The 25,030-nt window shown below is 43.8% G+C and overlaps 1 protein-coding gene across 19 annotated transcripts in view; it reads left to right on the top strand.

The window, feature by feature from the left end:
• HSPG2 (heparan sulfate proteoglycan 2) overlaps positions 1-25,030 on the top strand; it is a 936,289-nt gene that overhangs the window by 892,799 nt on the left and 18,460 nt on the right. For 14 of the 19 annotated variants that reach the window (XM_086921606.1, XM_086921602.1, XM_086921600.1 and 11 more), the window contains 5 exons: positions 575-697; positions 3,255-3,311; positions 5,892-5,967; positions 12,293-12,371; positions 20,934-20,975. In XM_086921606.1, the coding sequence (XP_086777732.1) occupies positions 575-697; positions 3,255-3,311; positions 5,892-5,967; positions 12,293-12,371; positions 20,934-20,975 (377 nt within the window). The remainder of the gene's footprint in view (positions 1-574; positions 698-3,254; positions 3,312-5,891; positions 5,968-12,292; positions 12,372-20,933; positions 20,976-25,030) is intronic. The other 5 variants (XM_086921612.1, XM_086921611.1, XM_086921609.1 and 2 more) reach the window with 1 other exon arrangement.

The raw sequence follows: 25,030 nt of genomic DNA, 5'->3' as shown, positions 1-25,030 counted from the left end.
AATATTGTAGCACAACTGCCTAGCAAGGGCTCCATCAACCACAAGGCAAACTATACCCAGGAATCTAAGATGCCTTGCTTTTGTGCTAGGTGGAGGCAGCGGACATAAATCCCAAACCCCAATGCCACACATCAACCCAAACATCCTTCCCAATCCTCCTTTACTCCCTCATCCCCCTTGCAAACAGCCAATTGTGCATCTAGTGTCCCTCTTCTTCTGGGACTTTTGGAAGTGGAAGCTAGTAAAATCTATTTTCATCACCCACACTAGTACCTTTTTGAGTGCAGTCGGGTAATTTCCTCCAAATAGCTAAAGTTCTGAGGAAACCTGAACTGACTTCAGTCACACCCACCCCCCAAAGGAAGGCTCATTTGGTTTTTGGGCCTGATATTGTAGCTTTGGTTGATGCGTTTGCTATGTGCGCTAAAGTGATATGCAACAAATTACTAATATTCAGCTCTCTCCATTGTAAATTTGGTTCCATACGGATGTTTTACGAGTCGTTTGTCATACTTAGGTTTCTTTAAAACCTGCATCTTCCAGAGAGCTCTGATTGTGTTGTTTTTCACTGCAGGTGATCGCTGTGAAACGAAGGTGCACCAGTGCCTACCTGGCAGCCGTTGCTATAATGGTGGAACATGCAAAGACCACCATTGCATTTGCCCTCCTGGCTTCACAGGGACACATTGTGAACAAGGTAGGTTTGCCTCCCAGTCAATGATTCTAAAAGGAACTCCCCCCCCACCACATACCTGACATCTATGCCTCATTCCTGTGGTGGGTAACGTTGTGGGTTTGATGTTCTCTCTGCTGCCCTGAAGAGGTTCTGGATACTTGTTATCAGTTCTTAGTGTTGGTATCGGAGAGTAAAAGTGTGAAATTTTTTCATGCTCAAAATAACATTGTGTAACTTGGGGTCATTTGATGTTCTGCATAACCAGTGGCCATATATCTGTTTACAGGGAACTTTAATGGAATTAATTTTGGGGTAAGTCCTAATTCGATTTAACATTGATTTTCTAGACATACCCTACCAGAATCCTGTTGATACACTCATGCATCCACTGTTTGTTTTAGTTTCTTAAATATTGTTTACTAGCATTCTCAGGCTACACCCCAAAGGTTTAAAATCTGTGTAACATATAATAATCCATTTGTGGACGAAATCTCCTACTCCTGACAGAAGTTTTTCATTCCATTTCATGACCTGCATTAATAGCCGCTCAAACACATAAAAAATCTCTTAAGATCGAGAGACTTGACGAAAGACAAAAAACAGGTAAACACTAATGTATAGTCAGAAAAGGCCTATAATGCATTCTGAGCATAAAGGCCTTGATAGCAGTGCATTAATGTGTTCCTCGGTAGAGCAACATTGGTTGATTAGAAATATTTGCAATGAAGCTGCAGGTGCGTTTTGAGTGTAATTGAGGGTTGTCTTGAGACTAGAAGGCCTTTTGCTCTCCCAAAAGCGGGAGAGTCTTTTACAGATGGCATGTTGCGTTTCAATCACAGACCCACCAGTTGAATCACTAATGTATTCCACTGTATTTGGTATCTCAAGACGTATAACTGGAGACAGGTGCCTTTTTTAGAACAGCAAGGCTAGCTAAAATGAGTTGAATTTGCCAACAAAATCTGAACTCTAGACCGAACAGTTTAGCTCTGACACGAGGCAAACTCAAAATTGGGAAAAAAATATATTTTCTACATTTTACCTAATGAAGGTGGATTCAACTCAAAGCGTGATAAGCGTTCAGTGATAAACAAGTACATTTGAGAAATATATGGTAGAGGCATGGGGGGGGGGGGGGAGAATGGAGACTAGTTAAGATTATGCTGGGAGAGAGAGCAGTGTACTTCTTCAGAGCCCTACTAGTATGATGAAGCATGTGAAGGAACTTCATTTACTTATAGCATTTGAAGGAGCTAAAATGGTAATTGTTGGTCATGAATATGCTTTCATATTGAAACCCCTTAAGATAATTAAAATAGGCTCAGGGATCATCTGTTTATGGTTTCATTAAGCTCCTCTGCATTACTTAACATATTTAGGCCTCTCCTAGGAATACTCAGACATTATCAGGCTTCTTTTGGGACAGGTATACTTGAAATCCTTGAGTGGCACCTCAGTCCAAAATGCCCAATTTCAGATGTTATTGGATTGGAAAAACTAACATTGTCAATAAAAAAAAAAGCTTAAAGTGTTGGTCATTTTTATCCCTGTCTCCCAATATGTTAATTGTAGGCAAAAGACCTCTGAAGCCTCTGGCTTGTTAGATTTTTTTTTTATGCACGAAAAGCTGCAGTAGAATCCGGTTTATATACTTTGATGTGCAAAACTGCAAGCAGTGAGGTCAGTCCTGTTAGGTGAAATACAATCAGATGCCTTTTGACCTGATCCCACCCAATGACATCACGTGACGTTTGAACCTGGTAACAGCCCAGTGCATGTGAAACCATGCAGAATGTGATTTGTTTATTCATTGACAAGTCATCAGAAATTGACTAGATGTCAAATTGTATTGTTTGATTTGGGAAGACCATCTCCTGTTGCTCAATACCTGCGTTATGCATTGTCAGCTGGCCTGGTTTGCAAGCACTGGCGGACAAAAGCTGACACTAATTTTGTAGGATTAAGAATGATAAAAGTGAGTCCGTTTGATTGGGGCAACTCATCCAGCCTTTGGTATTGATCACCTGAATGCTTGGATAAGTAAAGAGTTCCTTTTCTTCAGAACTCTACAACTACTGCATCATCTTCACTTGAATCTCGATCCATTCATAGATTAGTATCACCCTTCTAACCTTAGCTGTCAGCCATTTAATACTGGGCTAGTCTCAACTGAGCCCATATCTCTTGCACTCATGCTTAGGACACTGTGTCTCTCACCAAGAAGTAGTTTATCACACCTCTTACCTTTGAGCATAGGACAATATATCTCTACTGCTTGCCAATCAGCAACCACGTTTTGACACACTGCATTTACCTTGATAGAGGGCAATCATTTTTAAAAGGGTAAAAAATATTGACCTAAAATAAAGCCTATGCAAGGTAAATTCTGCATCCAGTTCTTGAGTGCAGCAGAGCACTCTGAAGATATTTAACAGATGAAACTGTTCCAAAGAACCAAAACTGAGGGGAGCTAAAATAAATGTAAGGATGTAAAACAATTCTGGACGTATAACATCTTTGGTTACCAGGGGATCTCTGGACCTTGCTGTGATTAACCAAGCTGTTTGCATCTGTACAGGAACGGCGGCGGCGAACCAGGATGCAGATTGGCACGAAGAGGGTAGTGGGGGGAATGGTACAGTATTCCAATATTTTTTTATATATATTTACATTAACCAAACCCTTGCCTTACTGATTCTTTCATTGACACATTGACTCCCAAAGGTTACCAGTGGCAACCCAAAATTGCTTTCTGAGGTATTAATCAGAAGCCGAAATGAGTTGCCCAAAATGGGGAAATATAGAAGCTTGGTGAAGAAAGAAATGAGCATGATTGATAGGCTGCTGGATGGCTAAAAAGTGATGCAATGATAAAATGGTTAAGGAACTAAAACAATGAGAACTAGAACAGAACAGGGATGATGGCATAAATTCTAGCCACAAAAGTAGTCGTTTTGGGTCAAAGGGATCAGATTAGCAGAACATGAGCAGACACCGTCTCCTGGGACACCTTCTACCACTTCTGGGTTTTTAAGCAACATCACTCTGTGTTGTGACATTTTCAGTTTCACTTTTCGATCATACATAGAACTCCTAATAAAGAAAGTGCTGTTGGCTAAAAAGCCAGGTCTAGCTCAGTTTCACTGATGGGTTATATTCATGGCATGGTGGCATTTGGAATCCATGTGCCAATGACTGGCAGATAAAAAGGAAGAGAGAAGTGAATCTTTCAAAGTTAGAGAATTTAAAAGTTGCTACAGATTCTTTTGAAAGATGTTTGACAGATCGATATATAAGCATGAAGAGGATTATGTGCTATACTGCGAAAACCAGACCTAGTTGTTTTAGTTTGTGCTGTAGGGGTGTCAAAGGTGCGCATTATAAATGTAATTAAGTCATTGCTGCAAGGACAACTCTACACACAGATTGTGTTTCCATCAGTGTAGTCCATACACACCCACCTATTCTAATTTCCCATTTGATTTGATGTTTTACAGTTGGCAAAGTATCTTCCCAAAGAAACTGTGTCTCTCAACACAATTGGGGACTTATATAGTCTATGAAAATGGTCTTATTTCTTGCTTGTGCGATCCTCCAACTCTGCAAGGACCACTAAGCAGTTACTATTAATGTGCTTCTGAGCACTTGATGGAGAAAAATAGCCAGTGAATTTGAAAGATGATTCATGCAAAAAATAGAAACTGAATAAACTGATTATATCAGATAGGGACTGTATACTTTCTAGAAATACTTTTAGATTGAGCTGCATCTTGTGAGTTGGGATGGGACGGGAATGGAGAGATAAAATATTGGAGCAGATGGTGGATGACGATAAGGTAAATGCAAGGATTACCCAGCCCTTCGAATACTCTTGAAGACAGTGGTCTTGCATAGGTAGCTTCATCCAGTTGCTGTGCACTGTATGTACAGTGATGACCTTCCATGACTGACTTAGTTATCTCCTCCAACATCCCTAAAAACAATCTCACATTACCTCCAAACAGGATGTAGCAAATAGTGCCGACTTAAAAGTTGGTTAGTTCGGAATTGTGAAACAAAAGGAGCTCATTTATTTCTGCTCTGTTGCTTACTGTCTTCAGCTCCTGTTGCCTTTTTCTTTTCTAATAACCCTAAAAGTCCTCTACCTTGCTCTCCATGAGCTCTGTCTTTTTGCTTGCTTCTGCTTTAATATAGTATAGGTATTTTCAGACGATTTCTTATCGTATAAGGACTTTGTCATGAGTGTATTTTTCGTTCCTATTTCACACCTTCTTTCTTTACATCATTTCTCTTTTCCAGAATGTACAGGCAAATAAATCTTGCAGTGATTTACAATCAGTGAACTTTTGTGTTCTTATTTTCCTTCGAATGATTTTCTCCTTTACTTAATTTTTGTTAATTCTGTATTTTCTCCTGTGGCATCTTCCATAGTTTTTCCATCTCACTAGTGCTCTTTTTTTTGCATATTCTGACCCTTTTTATTTTCAACCTTTCTTCTTTGCCTGCTACATCTCTCCTCTCCCTTTCTTTTGTTCTTTCACTCATCCTTATTTGCATTATTTCATCTGCTTAGTTTTTCTTTCTAATGTTTCTTCTACTTTATATGTAGCCTTTATACTGTTTGTCTTCCTAATTTTCCTTTCTTATGTTCAAAGATATTCCTTTTCTACATCTTTTCAAAAGGTGTTGCTTTGTCTCAATTATAATTCTTTCACTTTTGACTGTCATTGTCTTTTTCATTTTCCTCAACTTTTCTGTATTGTAGTTATTTCTTCTATTTTCTTCATAATGTGTAGTTTTATAAAGTTCCTAGAAAATATACTTTGAAGTGTATGATCTAATCATTGTTTTATCCTTCTTGATGTCTAGATTTGTTCCTTGTTCTTCATCTATTAATGCCTTTTATTTTCTTTCGCTAACGCCTTAAATAATTGATTGCATGTCCCATGAAAGATTTCAACTTTTTAGTCTCCTAAAACTATGCCTGTAACCTTTGGGTGTAATGTAGTGTTAATTTCCTTTGTCAGTAGGTTGTTATTCCTGCTCTTTTGTTTATTTTCCTTTCCTATTCTTATGGCCACATAGGAATTCTTCCCAGATTATCTTTTTGGACAGTAGAATGCAAACAGTTCACTATTTACAGAGTGTGAGTTTTAATGTGACTACTGAATCCTTTATCCAACTACACACAAACATGTGAAACTCTTTTTTTCAGATGCACCTGGTCAATATGGGTCCTTTTTCTCAGATGATGCATACATTGCCCTTCCCCGCCAGATGTTTCCGAGGAGGTAAATGCAGTTTTAAAGAATGCACTGGCACTTATGTGAATAACCTGACTATTTTTAATGAGTCCCATTGTTCTGGTGCATTTGCTATGGCAAATGTGTTCACCTTTTATGAAATTCTTTTCCGAGACAATTTGTTATCTGCTGCGTAAGATAACTTGTCTAGCGTTAATGTTAACATTGAAAGTTAGTACTCCTTTATTTCTCTTTGATACTTCAGATTCCTCGATTTGCGAATATCCCCAAGATGCTCGTCTGAATCTAGAAACTCAAAAAGCAGTACTGCTGTTCAGCCGCGGCCCATCCCAATGAGCTGAGCGGCCAACCCCCCTCAACTTTTGGCCACTATAAAGAATGTCTGTGAGGCTGAGCAAAGATTAGCCTGACAGACACTTTGGTTTCAGGTCAGGCAGCCAGGAGCTACATATGCTCTAAAGGCTCCTGGCTGCCTCAGCTAAACTTTGCTGGGCTGAGGAAGTCACAGCTCCGGTGGGCTTAATATCTTCAGCCTGACAAAGCACCTGAAGGCCCTCCCATTCAGGATGAGGGGTAGCGTCATTGATTGCCTTGGACACTTCACTTCTAAGCCCTGAAATGCCCATGGCTGAGTGTCAAGCACTGACACCTCATCACTGAGTGGGATGGGTTCAGCAGGCTCACTGACCCATCCCACTCGCTGATAAGTGAGGTACTGCTGTCACTCATTAGCTGACCTTAGATCAGCCAATGAGGGAAGGCAACAGTACCAACCCCCCTGGAACGTCCAAGGCTTTAGACTGATGCCTTCCCTTGTTGAAAGAAGGCAGCAGTCCCAACCCTCGTGAGATATCCGATGCTAAGCTGTGCAGGTAAGTATGGTTTTATTTGTAATGCTTGGTGAGTGTGCATGAATATACGGGAGTGAGTATTGTGAATGGATGTGTGTGCATGCATGTGTGAATGCACAAGTGTGAGTGTTTGTGTGCATTTGTGCCCCGACCGCCCCCCTTCCTGCTAAAAGTGCATGCCGCTACTACTCCTGTTTGCCTTTAGGTGGTGGTGTGCACTCGGCAATCATTATGTTGCTGTCCGGAAGTGATGAGCGGAGCTGCATACTAGCACCACCAATCAGCCCTGACTTCAGTTTCTTCCTTTCTGAGGCTTCAGACGCGGTTTCGGACCTTTGCTCCTTTATCTTCATTTCTTAGATCCACTTCAAGTTCTGTACTAGCTCCTGTGCTGACTTTGGGTCTGGTTCCAAAATCTGCACAAGACCCTTGGACATTGACGCCGTCACCAACACCACCTGCGAGCCGGAGAAGGATCTACAGTCTCTTTTGGTATCCTACTCTAGGCCATATTCTTCTCAAACAAAGCTGCCCCCAGATCCCAATGTGATGCAGTCAGTACTCAATCCCCATGACTCAGATGCTATACCATTGCCACGTGGTCACGCACTGACATTGCACTAACTGTTTTGCTTGGACTCTGATCATTTTCAGCCATATAGACATTACAATAGGGGTGATCAGGTAGAGTTTGCCCCACCCTATTATGACCATAGCTGGTACATACACCTGCAAGATGCCAATTTATTGTATACCTCACCCGATAATGGTTTCCCTCCTGAACCACCCAACTGAAAAAGATGCCTCCTTTGCAAAAGTCATTAGGCGAGCTACCTAAGTCTCTGACCTCCACCACCGAATTAAGAAATTAAAAACCTATTTTCTTATTGAGGTCCTTTAGCCTGTTCAGGCACCGGCCGAACCTCTTCTACCCACCAAAGAAGCCCTCGCTGATGTGCTCTTAGGCACATGGGCAAAAGCCATGTTCTAGCCATCTGTTCAGTTACCAGGTTGCACGCTGCCATAGGTCAGCTCCACGTGACCCTGATTTTTATAACCCAGCATCCAACTCCTGAGAGTTTGGTGGTGCAGGCAATCACCAGCAGAGTGAAACCGAACACCTTTCTTAACTACTACTCTTCACAAAGTCCAACCATTTGTAAACATTTGGCAAGAAACTATATTCATTGGTTAGCCTTGCCATGAGGTTAGTTAACACCAATTGCCTCCTAGGATGTTTCACCCATGCACTCTGGGACATGTTTGCTGAGATCTTACCGGCAGCCTCAAGCTCGTGAGCTACTGGCAGCTTTCTAACTAGCTGTACGTAGCTCTCCTGTGTGTAGACCAGTCTACTACTTAAGAAGCTTTTGCTTAGTTGAAGTATTATATTCATATAAAAATTGAAAAGTGTGTAATCAAGACGAAAGTGTGACTATATTCAGACCTTATAAACTGTTTTGGTAGAAAAATGGTTGAATTTTAAATATACATGTAAAACTGATATGTCCACCAAAAATTATGTGGGGTTGAGGAGACTTATTACTAACATTACATTGGAGCCAGGTGCATTGCAGCTACGGCTGTTAAGTACTACACACATAGGCATTCCATTTACTAAAGCCTTTTTATTTTACATTACTGCAGGCAACCATGATGAACAGAGGTGATCACCACTGGTAATCTTGCATTTGGTGGCCACTAATGTAATCTTTTCTAATGTGGTCACAATTACAGGTCTAACAGTATTATTAGCTTGGTATGATTTTCATTGAACATGAGTAGCGAGCTTTAGGAAGGGCTAGTGGGACAAGCGTGGTGTTCCAGTGCCATGCATGGATGAGATCCACATGCTTCTCTGCGGATGCCAAGGCATCACTAGTAAGCATGCCCTTCAGCACGTTTGCCAGTTTGGCCAAAAGGCTAACCCAGCCCTGCAGTGTTTCAATAAAGAAAGCTGAGCCATGGCATGCTCTTTGGGCTTTTCCGCACTACTCCTGCAATCCCTCCAGCAGTTTGTCTCTTTGGGGATGTGCCAGGGGCTTGATGTATTGGTAGCAGCCAGCCCCCTTCTTCTGCTCAACTGGCCTCCCATCCCTTGCTAGATTGGGGCAAAGGGTCAAACAGACAACGACCAGACCATCAGGGACAGCGTACGTCTTAATCCCCTGCCCCTCCAGCAGAAACTACAAAACCTCTTTAGTGCGCCCTTAGCAGCACACAGCCATCCATTTGGAGGTTGGGTGAGTCACTTCCTTCAGGGGTGGCAGAGTATCTCACCCAATGCGGGGAGGAGGGAGGGGGGGTGCTTTCACATTTCCAACCCATTGCACCTGCCACCTACTTCAGATCAGCTTTCCAAGGACCATCAGTCCGTTTTGTGCCCAGATGTGCTGACTCTTGTGGCCAAAGAAGCCATAGAGAGGGTACCAACCTTGGAGCGGGACACTGGATGTTATTCCCACTACTTCCTTATGCCGATGAAGGCCTTCATCCTATTTTGGATCTTTGCTCTCTCAACACTTTCCTGCTCAAGGACCAATTCAAGATGGTCATGCTGGCCCAGGTTCTGTTTGCCCTAGATCGATGGGACTTTATGGTTGTGTTCGACACGCATGGTGGCTATTGTCGCATCTCGATTCTGCAGGCTCACAGTTGCTACCTGTGATACAAGGTGTGCCATTAGCACTTTGTCCACTGGAGGACAACTGGTGAAACCGAAAAAGGACGGCAAACAAAGTGCTGGCGGTGTTCATAGCACTTCTTTGGAGGTTAGCTTTACCAGTCTTTCCTGGCTGTTGAAGGCAGGCTCGCCACATCCAAATGAATGCAAACCTCCTGACATCACTGGGATTTTCACTCAATCTGCTGAAATAACACCAGACTCTTTCACAGAGGCTTCCTTCACCTTCATTGGCGCCATCCTGGATATGGTGTACTATAGGGCCTTTCCTCCGCATTCAGCACATTCAGGCTATGATCCTGATGTTTCAGCATCTTTCCTGGGTCTCCATGAGAATAGCTCTGAGATTTCTTGGACTGTTGGCACCTGCATCTTGCTAAAAGACCATGCCAGATGTCACGTGCAAGCCCTGCAGTGAGATCATGTCAAATTCCATCAGGTTTTAGAGGAGATTGCAAAAGATAGGCAGCGGGGACTGTTTGCAACAAATGGACCAGCTCCAGGCCCCTCTCCCTACCCGACCCAGAGTTGATGGAGGTATCACTCCTGGGTCGGGGAGGACATCTGGGAGATGAGAACATGAGGGGACTCTGGTCTCTGCTAACGCTGCTACCACTGTGTTGGCATGCAAAGTGCCTGTCCTGGATATCTGTTGGGCTGTTACAAGGCCATCAGTCAGGTTCATTGGGATGGGCATTTTGACTTTTTAACTGAGACATTCCACAGACCCACCACCTTAGGATGTCCTGCTTTGGTGTCCATTGACAAGGTGAGAAATCTTTGGTCAGAAGCATCTATCAGAAGAAACGGTTACTTACTTTTGGTAATGCTCATTCTGGTAGATACTATTTACCTGTGGTTTCCTCACCGTCCTCCTACCTTCCCCATCTAACTCTTCTATGTCTCCTTTTCAATCTGAAACAGTTCTATTTTAGGAATCCGCACACTGGTCTTTTGGGTCTGCTTATGGGCTCTGCGTCTAAGTGTGTAGACAAGCTTCCACAAGAAACTGACGCCAGCGCACATGGGTGGCACTTATATACGGTTCGGCTTGTCACTTCTCGAGTGGAGCAAATTTGGCATGTAGTCACAATGCGCCACCTATCGGTGTGCAGCACTACTTTTTGCGTTTGCAGAGGAAATTCTCAAGGTGTAGAATCTTCTGTTAAAGTGTCCACCAGAAAGAGTGTTCTCTGAGGCAAGTAACTTGTTCTTCAAGAGAACCGCTCAGAAAACATAAAATGTTCATAAACACGTTCAATAAAAACAGCTACATATTAATAAATGTAAAGTCAGAACCAATTATTAATTTCATAACTAAAACATGAAATTGCAAGCATCGAGTGAATTGTTAAACAACAATAACTGTTGTAGATAAAGCCAAAATGACCAGCAGCAATAGGCCTCAAAAAGTTCTATATTAGCCAATCCTTGCAGTGTGTCAATTACTTTTAATTTCTTTACTGTAGTTAACATCCAATAAAGTCTAATAACTTTAATGAGTTAATCATACAATAGTGACCAGGTGGAGGAAGAGTTCTAAATATAGCCGTTGACCAAAAACGTAATGTTTTCGCGCTATCTAAAACAGTAACTGGGAGGAGTAATTTCTCATTGGACACTTATAAATATTCATCCCTTTCAAAGACCATATATGTTTAACAGAAGCATGCATTTTCTATCTAGCATCCTGTACTAAGAGCAGAAAAGAACATTTTAGCAGTTTAATTTCTCATTTAAAACTTTGCCAAATATTATATATATAGCACTTGCTTAACAGTGAAATATGTGTGTGTAATAAGCATCTCCTGCAGAACAGCATCTTGAGAAAGTTCCAAGAATATGCTTCCCTGCAGAAGTTTTTTTCTGGTTGTTTTACTGCACCTACTTATAAAATCATCCAAAAGACTGTTGTAATCCTGTGGAGATATTTTCATTGTGTAGGAAATTTCCCTTGTTTGGTACATCTTGTCTCCCCCGGCCTTTTCTTACCAACTGAATTAAAAATGCAGCATGCTCATTACTGGATAAGAACAGATTGTAATATGCTGCGTGCCATCTACTACAGTAATGATGAATGTTTTAACTATGTTTTGGTTAGATGTTATTTTTCCATAGTATCACGTTTGTTGGTTCTAGGCCATTATCTTTATTAATCCAATTGTATACTTAACAAATATATAATTTATCAGTTTGATCAAGTAATCAATATGATTCCATTGTCAATTACAGAGCATTTAACAGGATCCTGAAAGTTAATAAATCCAGTTAGCAACATATTACTGTGCATTTGCTTTGCCTTGCTCCTTGACCCCTATCTGTACAAATTTTGTCCTATAAATAGGCGTCTGTTTCTCTATGAATGCCCTCCATATTTATATTTATTTATTTATTTATAAAGTTTTATATAGCGCGAACAAGATCCCGCAACATGTTTTCATGGGGACATGGAATCCCCATTACTGACAGATATACTAGAGGATGGCGAGAAGTTTAATTTCCTGATACTTTCTAAGCAGAGGATTATATATATCAACTGCACATTTACATTTGCCTCTGGCCGAGTATGTTGAGTTGACAATCTCAAGAAGAAAACCTAGAAATTCATATTGGTATTTCAGGGACCTATCAAAATAATGGGAAGTTCTGTAAGGGAGGATGAATTTGTATCCGATCTACCTTAGTAACCGTCTTTTACCTCTATGTGAGGTTTTCCTTTCTACACCTGCCAATGCATACAAAGAAAAGCTTGTTTCACTAGTTGATAAGTCTATTTAATAAATTCATTAAAAAGAGCCAACTTTGTTTGTTGTTTCAGCCGGCCGGAAGCTCCTGAGACAATTGAGCTAGAAGTTCGTACCACCTCATCCAATGGTGTCATCATGTGGCAGGGTGTGGTGAGTACAGATGTTTTGCAGTTGGTAAATTGGCATCATGATAAACATGTTCCAAATGAATACAAATGATATATGTAGAATTAACTTCGCTTTTTGGTTTCCACCAACACAGTGTGGGCATTTCTGGAGAGCATGTGTATAAGCACGTATATAATATTGACGGAGGCCACTCCGGATGACATCTGTAAAGTTGAAAGTGCCTGGGCAGTAAAATTGGATAATCCTGACATAGATATCTGTAGGTCATTAGAGCTATCTAAGAAAAAAATGTTAAGTGCAAATCTTAAAGCTCGAATGTATAAAACTGTGTTCAGACTTTACTTTACCCCGGCTAAACTTTGGGAGTGGGGGAAACAGGGGAATAACAAATGTCCAAGGTGTGATCAAGGACCGGCTGATATATTACACATGTTTGCTGATTGTGACAAACTGCTGGCCCTGAAGGTGGGCATTGAACAGTTTCTTTGTCAAAATCTGGGGCGGGTAGTAACCCTTACGTCAACGCTGTTAATATTGGGATTTGATGAAAGACTGCAGTGAAACTCCACTCAAGGATATCTATGTTATGTGGTTGCAGCTGTCTATCGCATTTTGATAGCTACTATGTGGAAGGATGCAATGCCGCCAACATATAAGGCATGGTATGCAAGACTACATCATGTATTTAATCTGGAGATGGCTTTGTAGAAGTGTAAAGGTCGAAGGGGGAAGATGAGGGGCAGACAGGTATGGGGTTTATTGATGGAAGAATAGAGGGAAGGTAGGGTTAATGCCGCGATCTGCAGTGTCGTAAGGGTCCTTATTTCTGAGTTTGTGAACTGATTTTTCATTTGTCTTTATTGTCTGGAAGGTCCCATGGACGATTTGTTTGGCTTCTCAACTGTTTTCTGTTTCTTCTTACTTTTCACCCTCATGTTATCTGGGGGTCTGCCTAGTTCTGTGTTTTTTTATGTATAAAAAATGTCCAATTATTGCTTACTGGAAAATAAAAAAAATTAATAAAAAAGGAGCTTAGTTAGGCGCTCAAGCCAAGATGCACAGCATGTATGCGTAAGTTGTCCAATACAGTTAAGACCTATTTATCCATATTTGAATCCAATTTACATTTTTTTTTATCCCAAAGTAATCAATGATTTTGTTTTCATCATTCCTTAATTCACATTATTTCAACGAGTTCCATCCAGGCTTTGTTCAAATGACACGCAGAGGTTCAAAATCATTATAATCCAATAGTAAGCATTCAATCACAATGCATTTAGGGCACTTATTTCCCTTCCTCAGGGGTAACTACAATGTAATCAGAGTAAAACTGTTACAGATGTTCATTGTTTACGCATTTTAGTTGATTGCTACTTTCTTTTTTTATCCCCGATATGAAGAACTTAAACAAATGATGTCTATGCGGCATTACTCAACTAAATCCAAAAACATAACCAGTGGCCAATAAAAGCACACATTCCGCGCAACTTAAAAAAAAAAAACAAGCCATGCTCAATGTGAACACACCATGCTGTTTGAGTGATTTACTAATGGTCAGTCCCTATATTTCCCTATCCCTCCTTCAACTCAAATGTGCCCATGTACTAAAATCCACTTAAAAAACCACCAGGGGGTTGTGCCCAAACAAACATTATTAAAGTGTGCCGAAGATACAAAACTGTAAAAGAAAACCAAATGTGCAACATACCTCCACCATAAGATATCAAACAGCGCATTGACTATCCATGTGTACTCTGCCACACGCCATTGAAGGTGTGCTGGATGTTTATTGTGAAAGTCATGTACATCCCCATATAAGACCCCTTAAAGCAACATAGAAGTAACTCCCCGAGTGCCATGCCTGTAGACACTGCATGCAGTGTAGGCAAGTCTCCCCTACAGCAGACCCTACAGCCCTAAGGCAGGGTGTAGTATACTACATGTGTAAGCATAACTCCATGACCAGATATGCCGCTGTCCTGGTCACTTCAGCTGCTGCCAATCCAAGTGATCAGGGAAGCCGTTTTTTAGAACATGTGCTGGACACTGGTGAAAAAGAGTTCCCCAACTACATGATGACTTCACTAAAATTAGAGTTGTTTGGTATCAAATCTCTCATATTAATAAGCCCACACTGATTCCAGTGTTCGATTTATTAATACAAGTACCCAGAAGGCACCTTAGAGGTTCCCCCTGAAAACCTACTAACTACTGGTGTGCCAGCTGACTGGTCGTAGACAGCCTGCTGCCCCAAGGGAGGGCCTTTTTGTGCTCAGGAGGTCAGGAACAAAGCCTGCTCGGGCAGAGGGTGTTTACACCCCCTCCCACATAATGACCTGCAAATTGGCAGGGAGCTTCAAAGAGCCCACCACCTTTGGTATGCAAATCTGGGTTCTCTCAAAAGAGGAAGCTGAGCGCCCCACCCCCCTTGACCAAGGCCTGTTTGTCACCTGAGCCAGGCGGAAACATTAGTAGTCAGAGAGGCGTATTCACCTTCAGGCTAGTTCCTACCTGAAGTGAAGACAGCATTTCAGAGTCTGCCATCTTTGTGATGGCAAACTTAGGAATTCTGGGACAAGGTTATACCCACTTCCCATAGGAAGTGGTCATATAGGGGTCATAGTGACCCAAAGGGTAGGTAGCCATTTGGCTACTACCCTACATTCCCCTAAATACCCTAAATTCTGTGTTCAAGGGAGCCCCTGGTACCAGAAAATCAGATCCTGCCAACCCGAAAGAAGAAGATAGACGTGAAGAGTCGCAAGAAGTAAGAACAAAAGATCCATCAATTGACTTGGCGGCAACCCTGCCGGCCTGCTTGCTGACTGGCAATTGTGTCATAAGATGACTTGTCCTGCAGCTGCTGTGTCTCCAAAGCCTGGGAGAATTGACAGCAGTTCGCCCAAGAAACAGGAACTCCAGTGGAACAGCAGAGCTGCTCCCCTGCATCCTTCAGGTACCAAAGACTGAGCTGCGAGGCTCCAAGGCCACAAAAACCCAACTCCGGAAAGTTCCACTGCTCCTGAGCTGAAGTGGGCCAGCTGTGCCAGCATGGTTCCCAGACCCTCCAGACTCGAAGCCCACCTTGGGTTTCCCCTCTGTGGACTTCTCAACACCGCCTGCAGCCTGTGTGCCGGCTCTCTCAACTGCTCCCGGTCACATAAACTGAACACCTAAGGATAGCTCTGCACCAGTCGCTCCAGGTCCATAGAGGAGTACCCAAGGTGTCCCTGAGCATCGCAAGGCTTGAGCCCCCCTGTTGATTCATTCCAACTGGCCTCCCTGTTGGTGTAGCCCAAATGACCCCCAGTCAAAATCGGCAGCCTTTTTTCACGAAGACCGATCCTCATAGACTAACATTGCTCAGCAGACGCTGTATTGCACCCCTGCACTCGGCCACCCTACTGCCGCTGGATGTGAGCTGCTAGTGCTGCCTTAGACCTTTCCACATGCTCCCTTTAAGTTCAGGAGATTGGTCTCTTAAGTTGCTGTACTCTACCTGTATGCCCTATTTGATTTTCTTCTTATAAGATAACATTGCAAAGTTAGAAAAACTCGTCGACTTTTTAAAATCTAAAGTATTTCTATCTTGAAACATATTGATCTGATTGTATTGATTTTGATGCCTAAATTTATATAAAGTTACCTGTTATTTTCATAACCTCGTGTGGATCTTCTTATTTAGTTGTGTGCATCTTTTATTGATTGCGTGTGTACTTTGCAGAGATCTAACAGTCCTCTTTAATAAGCCTAAGACTGCTTGATCACACTACCCCCTTGGGATTGCTAGAGCAAGCCCCTGTCCTCTAGTAAGGGACTATCTCGCCTCTTTGAGTGATTTACCTCTTTTCAGTATATCATATAAAGAGCCAGCTTCCTATAGATGCAAGTTCTTTCCATACTCCTGCCATCTAGCATTTGGCTCGGATGTTTGAAAGTTGTTTTTCCTTCGAAGAAGTCTTTCAAGTCGCAGAGTATAGTGACTCCTCCCATAGTTGGCAAATCGTATGGGCATTGACTCCATGTTAGACAGTTTTTTTCTGATATATTCGTTCAGTAAGATCACAAGTTGCCTACAAATATATAATCTAAATTTGCAAGCAGGAATGTACCAACTCCAGTCTCAGCCATTACTCATGCGTTGCCAGAGGCGGCTTCACAAGTTTTTTTTCCAGGGAGAGGTGGGCAACTGCAGTGCACTCTATAGTCTTCAGCACCCAGCAGGCATTGCCTTATGATATGCATCCCTAAACGCCTTTAGACCCAGTGTTCCCTTATGTGTCAGAGGCATACCAGAGTCTGTATCAATTTCAGTGGGTGTTTGGCCTAAAATTCAGACTTGTTGCCTCTCGATCCTAATCAATGCCTAATTGTTGTAGGTTGTGGCACCCAGCATGAATTTTAAGTGACCTGGACTTATTGCCATTGGTCATCATCAGGCTTTTGACTCGCCGCAAGAGAGAGAAAGGTAGAACACGGAGAAAGGAACAAGGGAAAGATAGGAAAATATTGACAAAGGGAATAGGCGTGGATTAAAATGACAATGCAAGATTATCAAAATGTAGGATGGTGAAAGAAAGGGGCCTAAGGTGAAATCAAAACTAGACAGCCTGGGTATTTGGCAGCCTGGCATTCAGGATTGCCCGTAGCCGACTCCTAAGAAAAACTTTTGAGACCCTGCAGTTATTTACAAATTAATCATTGAGACTTGCTATTGACTACTGCTACTTTCCCTATCTGACTTAGCGTTTTTAAATAACTAGAAATAGCAATGAGTGTGCTGTAAAATACAAAAATGAAAATGTGTAAAATTAGAGTGCTGAATCCCTCCTAGTGTGTCTAAGATATTGATGGGAGAAAGCAGATTTTAGTCATTTCATGATATCCGCTCAGCTCAGACATTCTCCATTTTTATAATCCTCACTGAGGAGTAGTTTGGATCCAGATCACATATTTAAAATGATAAAAAGTGATTCATCTTTAACCAGGTCACTAGAAGTAAATCGGACTCCAGATCGGTAGCAAACTAAACTTGAGAGATTGTGAAATGGTCACTTCTGCTGTGCATTCTTAACGCAAAGAATTGTCTAATTTAGTAACTTGGGAGGGGACAGCATCTAAGCATATCAAAACTTGTTTCAAGAAAGCACTTTGGGCAGAAAGTGTCAGGACTAATTTGCTAGTTTTGTTCCCAAAAAAAATGTGTGCTCACGGGACATACTGTGCAAGAGACTTATTTAAAAGGAAAAGGTGACCCTTTAAATTTTGTCCGATTTTTACAATTAAGCATTGCTCAATTCTCCTGATTTTGCGGACTGCTTGTTGTTAGTATTGTGTGTTTTGTACACACAAATTATAGATATTGCTCCATCTCAATGGAAGGCCTCACAGTAATGGAGCTTCCAGTTACTAGATTGGAGTTTGCAGTTTAGCTATTTCAATCTAACCTTGCCTCTCGCTTTAGCTAGGCATTAGTTTCTGTAAGCTTGTATGTTTTTGTATTGGCTTAACATGAGTTACCCTAGAGCAGACAGTGACACCCTAGAGAATACAAATATTGAACTCCTTTAGGTTGGTATCTCAATGTAGTTTAGCACTTACAGTTTTTAGCTCGACAGTCCGTGGTCATGACAATGGCCAGAAACCTTTATCGAAAACAAAAATGTATTGCATCACATAAAACATCTGGAGGCAGATGCATTCCAACAACATTGATAAATAGGAGGAAGGGAGGGGGAATCATATGTTTATACCTTTCTAGCCTTGGTTTTGACCATTCCGTCTGTAGCATCTTTCGCCCAACATTCAAGATAGTATAGGGTCATGCAGTGGATGAAATGTCCACCATTGACAGCTCACGGCTTATTGAAACCTTCTGACACTTTGATGACTTAGTTAAGATGTACTTAATGCCCCAAAACATCAATACTTGGTGTCAGGTATTGAGAAGGCATGTAACCGTGAGAAGCTTTCTAGGTCTCAAACCGAACTTCTGTTTATTATCAAACATTCAAAGACTTCTCAACAGCGAGGGAAGGATGTATGTTCTCTCAGTTGTGTCTCAGATGGTGAGTTCTATGTAGTTTGTTGTTTACCATGGCAGTAAGAATCCCATGAAGGGTGACCTTCAAGTACGCTACACTGTCATGTAGTGCATGGTCACTGATGGGTGATACAACCGGAAAAATCGAGGGCCTTTCAATTTGGGGATAGTTCTTTATCAGAGATTAGTTCAAATATGTGGTGTCAATAACAGAGGCACAGTAGAATTTTTACCATAGGCATGTAGGTTTGCACAAGTGAGGAGGGGCATTCAGACAACGTGAGCTGTGCATAAAGCAAAATTGGAGTTAAAATGTTTTAAGTGTACTTTACTGATTAAACGGTGGGCATGGTGTTTGTGTGTGTAATGTATACATTTTGCAGTGATCAGTGATCAAGATATGTACAATGTATGCACGTTTACAGGAGTCAAAAGAGGCAATAATGAATAGAGGAGTGTTTTCCTAAAGATTACAAATGAGTAAGAAAATCTTGAGCGAGAGAGGTGGCGAAGAAGCAGGGTTTTCTCTTTTCTTTCTGGTTAGTTGCGGGTGTGATTGGTGAAAGCAGATTTTCTTGGTAGGTGTTCTATTTTCTTCATGCACAAAGCTATGTAAACAATGTGCATTGCCTTAAGTTTGATACAAGGCAGAAAGATGAGCCACTTGTAATAACTGAGTACAGCTATGATATGATTGTGTCCGTTTGCTAGTGGTAAGATAGACACAGGCCAGCTTTCAGTCGGAGGCGGGTGGCGACATTGAGGTCACTGAGAGGATATTAATAAGTGTAATAGTTAGCGGTCTAGTGGCTGCTTTCTATTGCCCACCACATCCGCAGGCCAGGCGTGGCCTGCGGGGAGCAATAAAAGGCAGACGACCGCTCGGGGTCGTCACTTTGGCCCAGAGCAGTGTGAAGCGTCTGTGATTGCCGCGCCGCGTTCAGCCCCCGCGCAAGAGTCAACTGCACCCCTTCCCGCCCTTAGGCCACCACGTAACAATAAGGATACTGAGCAGGAGCTTAACGGATTGCACATATTGTGGAAGATAGAGATCAAAAGTGGTCTCAACTTTGCTCAGAAGACACATTTTGCATCTGTCTGGTTAGGCTTTTGTTAATCTGCCTTTTGAAAGAAAGACCAATGCCATTGTAGCAGCTAAGGATTTGGCATTGGGAACAAATCTTCTTTGGTGACCCAGACTTCATTACTTTGTGAGACACTGTGAGGATCCTTGTTAATGGCTAATATTTCTAGCCATACTGTCTTCGTTTGACAGGTGCTTGAATGTCAGAAAATCTTTTTTGGTTTGAAGTCAATGTCACAGTGGTTTTCCATGACTTTATACTGTATTGTAATTGCATTTATATTATGCTTACCACCCCTAACAAAGTGTTGAATCACTGTGGGTGGGTAGCACACTACTCCGTAACATGAACGTAGTGGTTACCCCAGTAGTTATTAATAATTGTTTGAAATGTGTTGGTTATCAGTTAGGCTTGTGCTCTAAAGAAACTGAATAATTTGCTCCTGGTAATAATGGTTAATTAAGTTAATAGGAGTTAGGTGTAATTATTATAGGGAGTGGGAACAACATGGGATAATTAAATAGGGTGGGAGGTTAGATGTTGTGAGGTTGCAAGAAGAGGGTACACTGTAGAAGAAATAATGATTTAAGGGAGTCAGATGAGTAGATGGGTTAACAAAGGTTAGGTATTGCAGGAATGGTTACTCAGAAGTTTTTTGATTTGTAAGGTTGAGATATGGTTAGTTTTCTGAAGTTTCAAAGTGAGTAAGGCTGCAGGGCTGTAAAAGAGTAGGGTACACTCAGAGGAACTAGGCAGACAGATGATGATTGTGCGTAAAGAGTATACCATTCAAATACAATATTAGGCAAGAGAATAATCCCTAGATATAAGTCGGGTTACTTTTCATGCAGGTTTTTTTCTGAATATTGGGTTTTGGTGCAACCTGGGGAAGTAGAAACAGCACAAAGAAAATGTAAGTTGGTGAGCTTTTGGTTTCTGGGACATAAGAACTTGATTGTGTCCTTTGCCCATTCTCACCGTCTAAAACCTCTGAAATTTCTTAGCTGCTCTGTAGAAGGCATGTCTGCTCGGTTACCAGTTCAATTCCCATTGGGCAATCTCAACTGCTTGTGGCCCAGCGCTTAGGACATAACAAAGTTGTCTTGACCCCCCTCTAAACTTTTCTGAAACCTCATGATATACTTTTAGCAAAGTGAGATATTGATTACGTTTTTTAGAACAATTAATCATATAAGCCTTGTAATAAGCTGGCATTAATAGCATGCCACGAATGGGCGTAGGTGACATTTCAACTATGACAGTGTTTTGGCAATAAATGATGGCAATCAACCCGATCCAAGGCATTTATGGAGAATATTTGATATTACTAAGTTACCATGATCATTTGCTCCCTTGGCAATTCAAATCGCTTGTGTTTTCCTAACTATTGCATGCAGCTTGCTACTTATGTGCATATAACACAGTTCACTTCCATTTACTGCATCTCTCCTTCAGGTAACAGATGAGGCTACCCATGATGAGCATGATACTAACAAGGTATTTATAGTTCTAGCACTTTAGAAATACTAACTTCATCAAGGGGGAGGGGACAGCATGTTGGAAGATTCAATTGGAATTGATCGCCAGTCATTTGACAATGGCCCTCAAGAGGAAGAATGAACACCTTGAAGTTAAGTGTCACAGCTAGAACCATACCTACCCCAATGGTCTTGTGTGCTCAAGTTGTGCCTCGCTAATCCCCAGTTACACTTGTAAGAGTTTAGAACTAGCTCTTTACTAATTTGGACCTTTGCTCCTGTCAATCTCTGCCTCCTGATAACCTACATTGTAGTCTGTGTCAATCTCAGTAGCCTAATTTGCAAGTACTGTGCAAGTTACTGCCTTTCAGCCTGTTTGACATTTTGAGAGTCTCACTCACTGCTGGTCTTATTTAACGCAGTCCTTTGCCTGACTCTTTGACCAGACTAACAGTTCTTTCAATTTTTTTGTGCTAAAATGTGCACTCTGTGAAAAACTTGTGTATTCCATTATTTGTCCCTAGAGCTTGGCTCCTGTGCTAAATGAAAGTAGTGCTAACCTCTCTGTAAACCACTTTTTATGACGTTTGAATGTCAAAAATTTGAGTTAAGTGTGGCAGCATGGCCTCTTGAACTGTATTAGATGTTTTATCACCATGAACCTTGTGTATGTGTGTGGTGTTTGTTTAATATGCACTGCATGTTATTTCTTGTCGTCTTAGCACCATCACAAATTTTTCCATGAGGTTTATATATTATTGGTACGTTCAGTGGTTTAGTGTTTTCAACCACATTTGAAATAGGTCATGAGCTGCTTGATCTGAAAGATACGTTAGTGATAGATTCCTTACCTTAGAATATTCCCAGGCGTCAGACTGGATCCGGAAAGTTTTGCTTAGCAGTACCCCTGCGCGTCAGTAGATGGCGTGCTGCGGCTCCGTGTCCGTCACTGGTGTCTTAAGTGCCGAGATGACGTCACGGAGACTACTTAGGCGCCACCCATGCGCGCTGACGTCCGTTCTTTCTTTTTCCGTGCCAGCAAGTGCAGATCCGTATAAAGCACGGACCTAAGTCATTTTTTGACTGCTTTTTGGGACTTTTGTCTCACCCCTAGGTTCTCCTTGTGCACATAGGGATGCCTGGATTTAAGTCCTGTGGGGCCTGCTGCCGTAATGTGGTGGACCCCTACGATGTTTGCCTCTACTGCCTTGAGACTGATCATAACCCCCGGGCCTGCCAGGACTGTCGTGCCATGGCCCCAAAGTCCCTGAGGGAGAGGCGCCGGGAGTTGCTGGAGGTCCGGCATTCGTCTCACTGCTGCTCCTGGTCTAGGGGCTGTTCCCGAGACCGCTCACAGGACCAAAGTCGTTGCTCCAAGTCTTCGCCCTCGAATTCCGGTAAGCGACGCCATTAAAAAAAGTCAAAGAAGCGCGCGCGCTCTCCAACTTCCCCCGCTGCTTTTCGGAGGTGGACGAGGGGGACATGGGTTCTTCCCTTGCAGCTCCTCTGGAGCCTGGGAGTACCACAGTCTACCCACCCTACCCGGGTCCGTCGGCGACTCCCGAACAGGTCCATGAGTTTCTTGCTGTCATGGACTGCCTTTTTAGGTCTCTTGCTCCCGCCGGCGTGCCTTCGGGCACTGCGGTCTCATGTCCAGACCCTGTTGGCCCGTCGGCGCCGCCGGCAGATCTAGCTTTGGCACCACAGGATCCTACGCTGTGGGCTCCGGCCCCGGTGCCACGAGGGCCGGTGTTCCAGCTCCAGCGCGCCCTCTGCGCCGCAATGGGTGCCATTCATTCCACCCTTGCCCCGGTTCCAGGACCATTTTGTTCCTACCTGGGACCCGCATTGGGAGACGGCACTGGTCCAGCCCGGCCGGCGCCGTTCTTGGTGGAGTTTCCGACGCCGTTTGTCCCTTCTCCGACTCTGCCGCCGTGACCGGCCCCTCCTGCACCGGAGGCGGTGGAAGACTGGAAGGGGTCCGAGGACCCTCTTGCCCGGCAGTGTGACTCCGAGCAGGAGTGGGTGGAGGACCTGGAGGATGCAGGCGACCTCTGTCTCTTCTGACCCGGGGTTTGCCTCTGCCCGTCTACGATGGAGGAAGGTGCTTCCTACACGATGGTACTCCATGGGGCAGCTGAGGCCCTTAATCTCGACCTCCCCACAGCGGCCCTCAAAAATAACCTCACCGAGGTGCTCCATATGGCGTCTACTTCGTCGGAGCCATTGCTTCCCTTCAATGACGCCAGCGCGATTTCTACGACTGTGGTGTTGTGAAACCACTCCTGGTTGCGTTCAACTGGGTTCTCGCCCGATGTCCAGGGCTCGCTCATGGACATGCCCTTTGATGACACCCGCCTGTTTGGCGATAAGACCGACAGTGTACTGGAGTGCTTTAAGGACTCACGGGCCATGGCCAAGTCCATGGGTCTTTCTGCTAAGAATCTGGCCACTCCTAGTTTTCGTTCCTTTCGTGGCTGGGGCAGAGGCACCCACGCGCGTTCCTTCAACAAGCCTGTTCAGAACCAGCCTCAGCACGGCCGTGGTCGCGGCTTACGCAGTGGCGGGCGGGGCTTCCGCAGGGCCGGGTCAGGGAATCGGCGTGCGGGTCAGTCCACCTCCACCCCTGCTGCTCCTACCTCCAAACCTTCCTAGTCCGTCCTTCGTGGAGCACCCCATGCCGGTGGGTGGCAGGATCCGCCACCACCTCCCCCACTGGCGCGATATCACATCTGACAAGTGGGTGCTGCAGATCATCTGCAAGGGTTACTCCCTTACCTTTCAGTCCTCCCCTCCAGCCATGCCACCTCGGTGCCACCGCATGTCGGGGGATCATTTGGTTCTTCTCCAACAGGAAGTCACAGCCCTCTTGGCCAAGGGGGCCATCAAGTGCGTTCCCGGGCAGGAGGTAGGGAGTGGTTGTTATTCCCACTACTTTCTGGTCCCCAAGAAGAACAAGGGGGGGCCTCCGCCCCATCTTGGACCTCCGGGACGTCAATCTCTTCCTCCGGAAGGAGAAATTCAAAATGCTGACTCTGGCTCAGGTCCTGACTGCCCTCAATCCTGGAGACTGGATGGTAGCGTTGGACTTGCAGGACGCTTATTTTCTCATCCCCTTCCTGCTGGCCAACCGGCATTGCCTGCGGTTCATGGTAGGCCAGGAGCATTTTCAGTTTGCAGTGCTACCCTTCGGCCTTACCAGCACCCCTTGGGTGTTCACAAAAGTGATGGGGGTGGTTGCAGCTCATCTGCGCCGGTCATGGGTGTCCGACCTCCTTCATCTGCTGGGGTTTTCCATCAACGTGCCAAAGTCTCACCTGTGTCCCTCTCAGAAGCTCCCCTTCATCGGAGCGGTTCTGGATTTGACGCTGTTTCAGGTTAATCCTCCCGAGCAGCGGGTCCGGGATATTCAGGCTATGATTCCGATCTTTCAGCCTCTATCCCGGGTTTCTGTCAAATTGACCCTCCGGCTTCTGGGCCTCATGGCCTCAGCCATCCTGCTGATGACACATGCCAGATGGCATATGCGGGCTCTGCAGTGGGACCTGAAGTTCCAGTGGGCACAGCATCAGAGCAACCTGTCCGATCATGTCCAGATCTGGGAGGGCACTGCTCAGCAATTGCAGTGGTGGCTCACAAATCGAGATTGGATCAGTGGCAGATCCCTTTCCCAACCAGAGCACACAGTGGTGATGGAGGCATCTCTCCTGGGATGGGGAGGCCACTTGGGAGAGGTGGAGATCAGAGGCCTCTGGTCTCCGGCGGAGTCCTGGCTCAATATCAATCTTTTGGAGCTGCGGGCGATCCGACTTGCACTGAAGGCATTCCTTCCCTCTGTCCGGGGAAGTGTGGTGCAGGTGTTCACGGACAACACCACCGCCATGTGGTATTGCAACAGACAGGGTGTGATGGTGTCCTGGACCCTATGTCAGGAGGCTCTGCGCCTCTGGACATGGCTGGAACTTCGTGGCATTACCTTGGTGGTTCAACACCCGGCAGGTTCTCTGAACGCCAGGGCGGACAAACTTAGCCACCGGTCCTTGATGGATCACGAATGGCGTCTGAACTCTGATG

The sequence above is a fragment of the Lissotriton vulgaris genome, chromosome 5 (genome assembly GCF_964263255.1).
Source record: "Lissotriton vulgaris chromosome 5, aLisVul1.2, whole genome shotgun sequence".
Lineage (NCBI taxonomy): Eukaryota > Metazoa > Chordata > Amphibia > Caudata > Salamandridae > Lissotriton > Lissotriton vulgaris.
Note: the sequence above shows the minus strand (reverse complement) of the source record. Positions and strands in the feature narration are given on the sequence as shown.